Here is a 13,960-nt window from a genome sequence, read left to right as displayed (position 1 = left end):
TATATATCTATATCTATATCTATATATATATATACATATATATATATGAAAGCGTAATATGCAAACCAATCAGATGGCGGAACGACTGACCACCAGAGGGCAGACACTCAATGCAGGAGCTGCCCCTAGCCTGCAGGCTCCAGATGGGGAACAGGGAACCAGGGGTGGATGGCAGCAGATGTGGGCGGTGCCAGGCCAAAGCGGGTGCGAGCGGGGCCCCAATCACCCTGCCAGTCGCCCCACACACAGAGGGCAACCAACAGCAGCGGCAGGGGGCAGGGCCGGCTTCAGGCAGCTGGGGAAGATTGGCTCTGATCGCAGGCCAGGCCTAGGGACCCTACCCATGCGTGAATTTCGTGCGCTGGGCCTCTAGTATATATATGTAAATTCTAAGATATTCTGAAAATGTAGATTTATCAGCATTTACAAGAACAATTGGCGGTTTTAAGAGTCTACTTAAAAGATCTCCAGGAAAGGTCCCATAGCACCTTTGGTAAATATTTGCTTTGGATAAAAGTTCTAGTTCTGCATAAAATCCTATATAATATCACTATTGCTTTTCAAAGTATATTTTCCATTTTTCATTCATTCTCTTCCCCTTTCCCCACCATCCCATCCCACCATTATTAGTCAAATGGCCAGAATTATCTGGTTCATGTTTAGGAGTTTTTAAAAGGATCCTTTGTACACCCAGAAATCTGGTTTCTGCTTCCTTTTTAGCTTTGCTTCGACTTTCAGATGAGGGGGAATCATATCTGATTTGGACTTAACCTTAAAATGTTAGAAGTACTCATCCAATTTTTATACAATCAAAGGAAGACTATTAGACTGGATGGCTACATCAAGTTTCAAACCGCTCAGAAGGAGATTCTTATTCCTTGGGTTCGGAACATGGCTGGGGTAGATAGAATTCATGGTGAAATATATTCGAGAAAGTACATTTTCAATCATCATTGACAAGGCAAGTGGAACCAGGGAAATACCCATTTTTATATCTTAACATCAGGGACTTTCTGTAACTCAAGAATAGGCCAGATACCTGCTAGCACCTTAAATAGAGTAAGTATTCCATAATTTTTGAATGGCTGCATGATTAAAGTAACGTACCTTTGCTTTTATCTTGTCTCATTCATGAATGGCAGGGGCTCTAAATGATAACAAGCCTCTGTACTTTAATCTCAGAGTCTGAGGAACAGGCATTTTGGATAACTGAATTTTCCAGTTATCTAAATGTCAGCAAGAAAACCCTTTGTTTTCAATGCTTGTCTGTTAGCTTGCCTAGCTATACATCTTAACAAAATATTGAGCATCTTGCTGAGACTCTATCATTATGTTGAATATCAATTCTCATTTCATATGTATTATAAAGTTCTAAAAAGTCAGACTTAGTTATTTTTTGTTAATCTTCACCAGAGGATATTTTTTTCCATTGATTTTAAGAGACAGTGGAAGGGAGAGGGCTGGGGGAGAGAGAGAGTGGAGAGAGATCAATGTGAGAGAGACATTGATTGGTTGCCTCCCACATACCCCCCGACTGGGGCTGGGGATCAAACCTGCAACCAGATACATGCCCTTGACTGGGAATCGAAACTGGGACCCTCCTCTGGTCCATGGGCCAATGCTCTAACCACTGAGCTACCAGCCAGGGCTAGAGTTATTTTTTTGTGACAATTGTCTTCTTATCAGCCTGCTTATTATGATCTGTAATTCTCTCTAAAATGGAGAGGATTAAAACAAAAATCCAACCGGGTATTCCAATTATCAAAGTTGTGCTGATTCCTATAGCATACAATGACCAACAAACGAAGTAAAAAGTGGTCAGGAAACAACTGTCCTAAACCAGATAGTTTGACATTACTAAAACAGCGTCCAACAATACCAAATTACAATTATGTGTTTGGGGAGGAATGAGCCTGGCAGGATTTTGGAATTCACTCAATCTTTTGAATGGAATGTTCTTTTCCCAGATATCTCCTAGGCTGTGTCTCTGGTCTCCTTCAAGTCTCTGCTCAAATATCACCTCCCTGACTATTTTACTTAAACTGTCCTAAACCAGATAGTTTGACATTACTAAAACAGCGTCCAACAATACCAAATTACAATTATGTGTTTGGGGAGGAATGAGCCTGGCAGGATTTTGGAATTCACTCCATCTTTTGAATGGAATGTTCTTTTCCCAGATATCTCCGAGGCTGTTTCTCTGGTCTCCTTCAAGTTTCTGCTCAAATATCACCTCCCTGATAGCAACCTTCCTCTTGCTCCCACAGCATCCACAGCACCAGCACAGCCGCCCTGTCCCTGAGCACTACCACCATCTCATATATGACACATTTCACTGACTTGTTTACTTTCCTCTCCAAGGGGAAGGATTTTTGTTTGGTTGGCTGCTATATTTCTAAATGCCTAGAATAGCTACTTTCAACTTTTTTCATCTCATGGCACACATAAACTACTAAAATTCTGTGGCACACCCAAAAAAGATATATATTTTTGGCCTATCTACCAAAAAAGATAGGCATAATTTTGATTCATTCACACCAGAGAGATATTGTTCTGTTGGTTGTCATTTTTTTTTTTTATTTGACAATCTAAGGCAGTGGTTCTCAACCTTCCTAATGCCGCAACCCTTTAATACAGTTCCTCATGTTGTGGTGACCCCCAATTTCATTGTTACAAATTGAACATAATTAAAGCATAGTGATTAATCACAAAAACAATATGTAATTATATATGTGTTTTCCGATGGTCTTAGGTCACCCCTGTGAAAGGGTCGTTCGACCCCAAAGGGGTTGTGACCCACAGGTTGAGAACCGCTGATCTAAGGGAAAAGAGATCAGCATCCCTGACTAAATAGTCAGGTATTGCATGTTTTAAAAATTCTTTCAGCACAATGGCTGAAAATCACTGGCCTACAACAATTCTGGACCCATAGTAGCTGCTCAACTAATATTTATGAATGAATAAGATTAACTAATAATTAGCATTTTCTAAAGCTCTGTTCTGAGTTCCTGACTTCAAGTTCTTCTTGTCTAAAGGGAAAGTCAGGCATGGATGCAAACAATTACAAATACAATGGGAGCAGAAAGCAGTGCACTGGGATGTGATATTGGTTAGGAGCTGGATTCTAGCCTCCAATCATCCCATAGTTCTCTGAGCTTGGGGAAGTCACAATATAACATCACTCTACCAAATCAGAGATGACTTATAGGCTTGTGAGAGGAGTTAGTGAAGAGATGTGCACAGGTGTTTAGCACAGTCCTGGCACTCAGGATGTCTACAGGAAGTGCCTGCAACATCAGGTCAGATTCTTACAGAGTAGAGAGCACAGCACAGGGTCTAAAGTGGTTTGCTGCTCCTGGAAAGGCTCGCCAGGAAGAGGACAGAGGAGGAAATGGAGGAAAAGTTGTCCTCAGCATGAATACAAAGGAACACCATTTAAATTTTCCTGTGCTTAATGCATGAAACTTCTTTTTAAAAATAAGTAATATGAATACGTAATCAGAGTAGGACTTTCCAATTGCAAATGGGTATTGACAAGTCTCTCTCTCTCCTAACCAAATCTGGCTCATCCTTCCATACACCTTCACTTGGTTGCCATTCTTTCGAAAATTGAATGTGGGGGAGGAGGGGGGGGAAGTCCAACTGGTAATAAAATATTAGGTGTTATTGCAAGAAATACCAAAGCCATTCACCACCACACCATTGCTTTGGCAGCAGAGGCTGTGCTTAGCAGAACACATTGTTCTTCTTAGGAAAAATAATAGTTAATTCAAGATCTGGTTCCAGTTCATGTTCCTAATCAGAACACTAAATCCACAGGGGGAAATAAGGAGTTAATCCCCTTTTCAATCACTGGTGAATTATCTCCTTTCCCTGTCCCTCAGTAAACCCCACTCATTAATTAACAGTCTCTTTAGGACAAGTCTTCCCATCTCTGCACTCAAGAATCTTTAAAGACAGTGACACACAGCTCTTGAATTCAATCCATTTCACAACTAATGGTGCTGTAACTTAAGTCTATGTTCTAACTGCTCTTTGGCAACTGGAGTTGAGAATTTTGAGATGGAAGGAAGTCCTCAAGGCTAGGACTCAGACGTATGTAGTTTTAACACTCGCCTCCTTTTATCTGAAAAATCTGCTAAAGAGTGACATGATCAGACTAAAAGAAAAAGCGGGGTGTTATGTAAATTTGGCATTATCACAATCTTTTTCAATTGATCATGATTCTAAAGTTTCGGCCTAATAATAAACACCAGGCAATCCTTAGTAAGCTTGTGAGTCAGTCAGTGATGGGGATATGACTCAAATTTTACTACTCACTTTAAAAGGCTAAAAAGCCATACTAAGTTGAGCAGGGACGTACTATATTAGTAACCACTAAATCATAACTAGTTGAAAGGCAACAGTTTCTTCTGGTGACAATTTGCTTCATGTTTAAAGTAACCATTACCGCATGATTAGGAAGCAAAAATAAAGTCAGAAAAAGGAGAGGGAAAACAACTCATTTTTTATTGAGTCCGGGCTCTATAACCATATTATTTAACCAAATTTTAAATGCCCCAAAAGGGAGTTTTCTGGGAAGGTAGAAATGTTCTATCTCTTGATCAGGGTGTGGATCACATGGGTATGCAAATTCTACTGAACTCTACTCATTTAACTGTATACAATTTCACATCAATTTAAAGAGGAACAAAAAATGTGACACACACCTTGAAAGAATGGCCAGGTGGTACTGACACTCAAAATGTAAGCCTAGAATGAAACCATTTTTTTAAAAAAATGCTATTCAAATAAATACTCATAGCAAAAATGACGTGCTATAACAAAAAAAAATGTGGCAAACGCTCAAGATACGGTTAAATTGTGCTGTTCCATTTTTTTAAAAAAATGCTATTCAAATAAATACTCATTGCAAAAATGACAAGTGCTATAACCAAAAAAAATGTGGCAAACGCTCAAGATATGGTTAAATTGTGCTGTTTTGTACGTCATGAAAGTGCCTCTAATCTAGCAGCTCGCACTAAAACCCAACCTGCCATGCTGAACCCTTACAACGTGAACGTAACTAATGTCTGTGCCAGAACAAATCATAACAACCTAGCTGTTCCAGAAAACACTGAGTTCTGTTTGGGTTCCTTTTGGACTAGATAAGGTGTTCTTACTTCTTGATGCGTGCACTGGAAAGGAGACGCAGTGCTGGTTGCCGAGCCCTTATTCAGAGATTAGACTCTTAACATAGGAAAATGAGGTGACAATCTGTTCTGGCTGATGCTTATAATCTGGGTTTAATTATTAACAGCACCCAGTTTTACTCTCAAGAGTTACAGTTTGGTTGATAAACTTATCGAACACATTATAAGGTCAGTCTACGTCTAAAGCCCCGCAGCATCTGGCCTCACTTCCTTAGTTCCTCTCCACTCCAGTCCCTGGTCTTCTTCAGCCTCTCCCACTCACTGCACACTCTAGCCAGATTTGTGCACTGTTACCTCTCCCCTGACTCCTTCACGGAAACCCTTACGCATCCTCCAGATCTCAGCTCGTGGCCCTCCTCTGGGAAGCCTCTCTATGGCAGTCACATCTATTACAGCTGTCAGGACACCACTTTCCCACTATCCTTTCCTTAGTGATGTCTCGGGTCCAATTTTTACATTTGTTGTTAGCTTTCTTGCTGTCACTAGGCTCTAAGTCCCTCTCGGGCAGAGCTGATGACTAGTTTTGCAACCTCAGTGCTTAGTGCAGTACTGGGCACACTGAGAAACTCAGTGAGTATCTGTTAAATGAAATGTGATAAACAGGACAAAGCACCAATCACATTTTAACCATTAGAAAGCACCCCAGAAGACTTAGGAAGGACAGGGTAATGTGGAAAAAGCAAGAATCTGGGAGTTAGAGGGGTAGCCAGTATCTAATGTTTCAATGTTACATCAGCATTCCATCTCTAAACTCTATAACCATAACTCCTGCCTCAAGGAATAACTGTTCTGACAAAACTGGCCACCTAAACCTTGCTTTAATTAATTCAAAACTCTTATTCTTACTTCCCAATTTTAAACATTACAGGAACACACTGACTGATTTATAAGGCTACTCGGGGCCTGAACCACACAGGGCTCTAAGATGCAATACTTCTGGAAGGGTCAAAGGAATCTTGCCTGTAAGTCTCTTGAGGTTCTTTTAAGAATGGGCCCTTTGTTTCCTATAGGATTGCAAAATAAATTAGCAAGAAGCTTTGCTGGCTAAGTACCTCCTTCATTGAGGTATACAGTAATGCTATACAACCCAGCAGCAAGTTATTCGATGAAGATATCGTCACAGAGAAAAAGGGAATTGAGTTTAAACTAAAAAGAACTCCTGGTCAATGATTCATTTATGACTGACAAAAAGAAATCAATTACAGTATTAGTGGTTCAAGCAGAGGTTGCATCAGGTTACATCACAAGAAGAAACTCAAACCCAAACTGATAACTTATAAAAAGGCTGCTTTTCTTTGCAGTAAAGGAAGTACTCACACCACTCTAGATTAAGATGAGATTGAGAACCACTGAGTTCTGTTTAAAAACCAGCTTGAAAATATCTTGCAAAAGCACGGCCAAGTACAAATAGCTCGAAGGGCTGCAAACCCTGGGAAAAGTCAACTTACTTTATACAGCAAAGAGTTCTTGTAAGAATTACACAAGATAATGAATGCAAACGTGCATTGTACAGGGCTGCACTGCTATACCCACCTGGGTATAGCACTCCTTTCTCAAGGTGTCTTCAATATAGACAAAAAGATCTGACAAGATTTCTTCATTTTTTTTTTTTTTTTTTTTTTTTTTTTTTTTGCTTTACTGAGAACATAGCTATGAAAACCACAATATTAAAGACACAGCCCAGGAAAGTCTGTAAAATAAATATGCAAGGTCTGGTTTATCTACTTCCATCCTTAAAAAAGGGAGTGGAGTGTTCATTTTCCTTCCTATATTATTTCACAAGCACAAGTACATTTCTTGCAACTATTGGCTAAAGCAAACTTTCAAATAACCCTAAAAACAATCACAGTAACATCAAATTTTCAAGAAAACAATCTGCTATATCTAATTTGCCTCCATGATATAGAACTTGCAACTTCCAAGAATCCAACCATTAATCGCTAGTTTTCATGCTTGACCTTGACAACAGACTTATTTTTATCCCCAGTTTTACATATGGAGTGATGAGCTTAGAAAGGCAGAGCAACATGTCCAAAGTCACAAGCTGGTACCTGGTACAGGCCTGGATTCCAACTCATCCTTATGAGTCCAAGACTAGTATTCTTTATACTACATCCCAACTGCCTCCTTATGAGTCCAAGATTAGTATTCTTTATACTACATCCCAACTGCCTCCTAAAGAAAGCCTAAGACAGCTGTAAGCCTAGTGGACAGAGAGTGAAAGGGTTTAAAGAATAAAAATGACCAAAGATGGCCAAGAGCAATGAGAAGTTAAAACATACATGTTCCAACAATGGAAAACAAGATAAATAAATGATACTCCACTATATAACAATAGTTGAGAGCTTGGATTCTGGGGTTAGAATAGACTGAGTTCAAATGATGAATTAGCTCTTTATTAGCTGTTTAGTATTGGAGCAAATTAAACGCTGTAAGCCTCAGTTTTCTATCCATAAAATAAAAATTAAAAAATACTGACCTACTTACTTGCCAACCTCACCCAGTTGTTGGGAGGTCAGGTAAGAATATATATTGGTAACTTAAAAGGCTAACAAATGCAATTTATAGGCAATACAACTCCATTTAGTTTATTTACTCAAGGGGACAAAACTGCCATAAATTAAGACTGAAAAATGCATTCAATCTTGTTTATAGTATAACTGTAGAATCTTATCACTTTAGGTTTAGGCCCATTAATAGAATCTTCTCAAGTAAATTTTAATTTGTTAGCCATTTTTCTTTCCTAAAAATTTAGGGATTGCTCTGAACAAGAGAAAAAAAAATACAGGGGACTTGTGGTTAAATCATAATTGCTAAAACAAATTTAATCACTGATGTAAAACTACATTAACTCAGTTATTTTGCAACCATGAAAATGTTACAAAAGCCGTAACATTTAAAAAGAAAATTTCTAAAAACATAAAATATGAATTTCAACACATAGCAGTACATAGTTTAATATACAGGAGCACATGGACTTTGAATTGGTGTAACATTTAATTTTGGTATCTGTTGGCTATAAAAGATATCTTCATTTTACAAATAAGGACTAAGCAGATAAGCTAAAATTAGAAAACGCAACCCTCTTTGGATTGCTATAACAGCTTTTCATTTTAAGACTTATCACTTAAAGAATACAACAATCAAATTATTCTTGGAAGAGCAAACACTCATCTACTTTAGTGATAACTAGAGAAACAGTTTCTAAACATTTTTGATCATGCATCCCTATCAAAAAAATGTTAGCATATCCCCCAAATATGCATATTTGTTTATAAAAGGTACCATGTGCTTTTGCATACACACATGAAAACACATGTGGGAATATTTTAAAAGAATGACATAACTTTGGAAATGGCCTATCTAGAGAATTATTAAACATGTCTTCTATCAATGTTACAATCTGAAGTAATATGCTCCAAATACAGGAGTGCTGCTAACTCCACTGTTATTTTCTTGCCTGGTGGTCCCTATTGTGATGCTAGGTGCCTGGCCTATACTTAATCATCCTTCTAGCATCAGGAATGGGGTCACAAATGGCCTTCACAACTTAAAGGTACAAGGAAAGAGGCTATAATCATTAAGTAGTTTATGATAGACAGCTTAACAGATATTTTCCCTTTATAAAATTCTGAGACAAAGGCATACACACCTTTAGGAGTATGTTTTATTCATGTTCCCATCCATTCCTCCCCCAAACCCAGTTTCTACTTAGTATGGGCCATAAACCTTACTAGCACTTTGACCTGCATGTTCACAAATGAGTGCAGACTTTGTCCCAGATTCATGAATTACAGAATCCCTACAGTAGCATTCCCCAAACTTTCTGCCAAGACTGTGCTGCGTAACCGTCTCTTGATAAACATCTATGACCCCAGCAAATGCATTTTTATTACCAAACCTTTAAATTCCTCCATCTCCCATTTTCATTTCTCTCATCCTTTCCCTTTTTATCTAGCCCTAGACTCAAATCACTTCACCCTTCAGCATTCTTACCATTTATAATTGTACAAACTCCCAAAAGATCACTGCATCAACACTAAAATGGTAAATATCATGAAAAAGCTCATATAAAAGTCAGAAATTGAAGTCCAGAATATTCCTTGTAAGATTTATTCAACTATAAGATGATAGAAAAGTATTAAAAAAATTTTTGAGAATCCTATGACTTGCGTGAAAGTCTTATCGTTTAACTATTCCTGTTTGACACACTGAATGATGCCAAAAGTAACTGGTAAACCAAATTAAAATTGCAGTAAAAAAACTGGTGTCAATTACACTCTACAAATTGTTGAGGAAATGCTATTAATACAATCTATCTAAGGCTTACTTATATAGGAACATCTCAAAAATACAAAATTTAACACCTTGCTTAACTTTATGCTATTATCAGAAGAAAACAATGATATATAGAAATAACCAGAAATTATAACTCATAACATAGAAATTCCTCTGGCCTATTTGTACTAAATGACTTAAGGACTCAGTTAAGTAGCTCAGTTTGGTTAGTAGTACAAACTACAAAAGATTTTTCATACTGTTATGCTCCAAACATGAAAAATAAACCATTATGTTTTGGTAGCAGCCATATACAAAGGTTCAACTGCCAAGACTGAAATGATACTAAACTATTTGCAGTCTATATACCTTCAGATAAATAAGAAATATATTGTTTCAGGAAATCCAAAATACACTTTTTAAAGTCTCTTGTGTATAGCTAGAACTACTGACAAACTCTCCCACACAGTTTATCAATAGCATCTTATCACATCATCTGAAATAGAAGTGCAAATGGGAGAGAAAATATTGTTAAATTTCAATAAACAAAATACTATTTCTCTTCTGTAAAGAGGGAGGGCAGTATCAGAAATGTTAAAAAATCACCAAGGGGAAAAGTCTAATAGCAGATAGTATTTGTTCCTAAGATTAAAGGAAGCCTGAAAACCTTTAAACACTAGAATAGTCAGGAATACTGCTTCCTTTGAACTCAAAGGCCAGTTCCATGATCTGTAACACCTGGTATATAAAGTTACAATTTCTGCGTTATAGTTACTTAAGGAAATCATTTGTGCAATAGTAGCAAAAAGCAGTTTTCTGGTGGCCTTTATAGTCTATTATTACAAAAATATTGCAGATTAAGGGTAAGGACATGTGATTCCCATTCCAGATTGCCAGGAAAACAGCCACATTATCCTGCATAAACAACTTGCCATACAATCCACTGTAAGCCTTCCTTCAGCATTAGAGAAAAACAATACTTACAATTGGAGGAAATAATTTTACAACTACCCGTTAAAACTCAAAAAGTAACATTCCTAAACTTATTGCCAATAACTGAACTTATGGTGTCAGTGGCAACTAATGGTTTTGAAAGCAGACATCCTTTCCGAAAATGATTTCTAAATCATTTCCTAAAGTGATTTCATTAAAGAAACTATCTTTAACTCAGGCAGTGTAAAAGCCTTTTAAATTTTTTCACTACTAAAAGTACACAACTGGTATAAATGACTATATGTGGCAGTGTAAAAGCCTTTTAAATTTTTTCACTACTAAACTGAAAGTACACAGCTGGTATAAATGACTATATGCACAGGCTTGGTACACACCTACATGTGCACGCAACAGACACTCAAATGTTCTCATCAAAATAGCTAGGCAAAACATTCCCCAGAAGCAGTGAACAAGAACTATCAAACAGTTACTGTACTAGACAATTGTCTGGGGAATGCAGGGTTAAAGTCACAGGAAACAGCTGGCTGCTAAGTCTCAGTGATGCTTGCCTTTTAAAGAGGAACTTAACAGCTCCTTACTTGCCAGACATCACCTGCATTCAAAAATAAAATGTTTTATTAAGTTCTCTTCCTACCAAATTTATTTTAAAGTACTAAAAAGTCTGATGTGAAGATCTTCAAAACCAATTCTCCATCTGAGAAGTCTCCTCACTTTGCCTTAGGTCCCAGATTATGGAAAGCTTTATCAGTTACCTAGCTTCAAGGGAGTTACCATAGGAAATGCAGTTGGTATACAATAGTAGTCAGCACTGGTGTGAGACCTGCGACAAGACTATAGTACCATTTGTTTTATTGTAAATTAAAGTTTGAAAGACTGAAGGGGAAGGGGGGTTTTCAAAAATGAACAGAAAAACAAAACCGTTATTAGCAAGGGTAGTCTATGTGTTGTGGCTATATTTCAAACTCCTGAAATAGCCTGCCAATCAAGTACACAGTCATCTGTATTCCAAATACCTGCAGGTTTAGCTGTGTATTCCTGTATAACCTACAAAGTCAGAATTTAACCTTACAGATAAAAATACATTTTCATATTTAATTGGGATTACTAATTGCAAGTAATCTAGACTGCGTATTTCCAGTGTGAACATGTTTACATTTCTACAAAAAAAAAAGTGCCACTATATGGCAAGTTACTTAACTGTGTAGAGAAAAACCCTGTTATCCTCTACAAACAAAAATTTACTAAGTCTCTATCGTAAGGGTAGTGGAGTAAGCTACACTCCAGCAACGTTCATTTGTTTCATTTAGGTTCTTAGGCTTTAACTGAAATAAAAGTCTGAAAATGAGAAATCAAAAACTCAGCATTACAACTTTTGAGAATAAAAATGTGTAAACATACCTTTTGTTGAATTCCAGATTAAGTGATTTTTTAAATGTAAATCTTGCAGCTGATGAAAAGCAAAAAGCAACCAATTTCTCTGTAGTGATTAGCCTGTTCTTTTAAGACTATGGGTCATCTGCCCCAGGATTTTTTAACTGAACAAGGAATCCATAGGGGCAAAATAATTGTTTCTCAAAGGTGGGTCAGAATGGAACATTTGTATCTTCACTTCAACTGGGAAGCAATGAAATGTAATCCTTTGAGTATCATTTTTGGTAGATGTTACCCTTTTGTTTCATCCTCATTTCATGCATTTGGCCTGGGAATATGTCCATGTTTTGACTTCAGAGATTTAAAAAAAAAAACAAACCCTGTGTTTCCTCTATAACATCTAAATATGTATACATAGATCTTCACTCTTTATCAAATAAATGTTCTTAGCATGACCAGTGTGCAACTGACATTCACATAGCTTATAGAACCTAAGTCTTCTGAGAAATATATATTTTAGCTGAACGTCTATAATCATGACAAGAGATTAATTAAAATGCCAAGATAAGAAACAATTTATTATAGAGAGAAGAAAAATTTCTCATCCAAAATATAGAAATCTGTACAACTTTGCCACAATCAATATACATGAACTGTACAAATTTACACCAGTTCATAATTTACCAAATAAAAGATGACTAACAAAGTTAACAAAATAGATGGTGGTTTGTAGAAAAGACTTTTACCCAATTAAGTACAAGGAAAGTTACAAACCAGACCTCCACTTTCTAAAAATAAGTAGTTTGCTCAGTCTTAGAAAACTACAAGCTAGCAAATGCACAGAGCTGGCTGGTGCTACCACCACAGTTGAGACAGTGTCTTTTTAGGGGTCTTAAATTGTAAAGCCTGTTGCCAAGGCCGATTCTGGTCACTTGCTACTTTCAAGGCCAAAAACACAATACAAGGTCTGACCATTTCCCCAGGACATGCCTACTAGGTTTGTCTTATGTACATTTATACATATTTAAGTGCTAGGTAAAAGTCTTGTCATAAAACTTCCAGTACTACCTTGTTTAAAATGTTGAGCTTTCCTATGCAGCTGCCAAAAAGTTAACAATTTTCAAGTGTAATAGTGCAAATTTCCTCTGCCAAGACCTACTGCAGAGAACAGTTCTTTGAAATACAGATTTGCATTAAAGGGACTGATGTAAAAATTTAGGTATAGCGTCTGGGAGAAACTGAAACCACCCTAGGACTTCACTCCCTAGCAAATAAAGTGATCATTGACTTGGACTCACAGGCTATTAAATTATTGAAAGGTACTGTCCAAACTATGGCACTGTCACTTAAAAAAAATTTTTTTTACCACTCTATCTTGTGCCAGATCTTCACAGCTGTGACATGATTTAAATTCCATAATCCATCCATCCCCAAGAGGAGCCCACCCAAAGCAAAAATCAAATTTATCCATCCATTATAAGATGATCCATCCACAGACTATATCTTAACCTGATACAGTCATCATATTGTAGTTTTTGGAAGGGCTGGTTCTGCCCAAGAGAAGTTCCTCCTTGCAGCTGATTCTGCTGTCTACCATTTGCACGCTGGAGCTGCTCTGAGTGCTACCTCCTGCTGGTGAGGCCTCGTACAACACGCAGATGGAGCCGTCCTCGCCAATCCTGTAGGACACTTCGTAGGGATCAACCCAGAGTGTGAGTTCACTGGGGAGAAGCCTGAACAGCTCCTGGCTGCTCAGTCCAATCCGCTGCGCCGCCTGTCCAATCAGAGGATCCATTTTATGGTTGATGCGAATGCAACGGTAACCTGATCCCTTGCACGGCTTTTCTGGGAACCAGTGATGTTTATAATGTTCTGTAGGAGAAAAGAACCGGAGAAACAAGGCTTAGACGGGACGGGTAGCTACCGCTGTGGTTTTCCTTTCCCCGATGGCTCCTTTGAGGGGTGAAAATGAAAACTATCAACTTCTTTCTTAAGTGCCCAGCATTGCATTCACGGCTGTGCGTGTGCGGGGAGTGAGCGGGCCGGATTTTAGAAACAATACAGGAGTAGCAGCACGGGACAAAAAAAAAAATAATAAATGTCCAGGAACCAACCGCTAGAGCCGCCAAAACCAGGAATCAGGCGCGCAGCCTGGGCCGGAGAGA

At 37.9% G+C, this 13,960-nt stretch overlaps 1 protein-coding gene across 1 annotated transcript in view; it reads right to left on the bottom strand.

Moving 5' to 3' along the window:
- Positions 1-12,346: 12,346 nt before the first annotated feature.
- BTG1 (B-cell translocation gene 1, anti-proliferative) overlaps positions 12,347-13,960 on the bottom strand; it is a 14,490-nt gene continuing 12,876 nt past the window's right edge. Inside the window, exon 5 of the mRNA XM_014548337.1 lies at positions 12,347-13,671. Within this exon, the coding sequence (XP_014403823.1) occupies positions 13,300-13,671 (372 nt within the window). The 3' untranslated portion in view covers positions 12,347-13,299. The remainder of the gene's footprint in view (positions 13,672-13,960) is intronic.

The sequence above is a fragment of the Myotis brandtii genome, unplaced genomic scaffold, assembly GCF_000412655.1.
Source record: "Myotis brandtii unplaced genomic scaffold, ASM41265v1 scaffold504, whole genome shotgun sequence".
In the NCBI taxonomy this organism is placed as follows: domain Eukaryota; kingdom Metazoa; phylum Chordata; class Mammalia; order Chiroptera; family Vespertilionidae; genus Myotis; species Myotis brandtii.
This window is presented reverse-complemented; position numbering and strand designations above follow the sequence as displayed.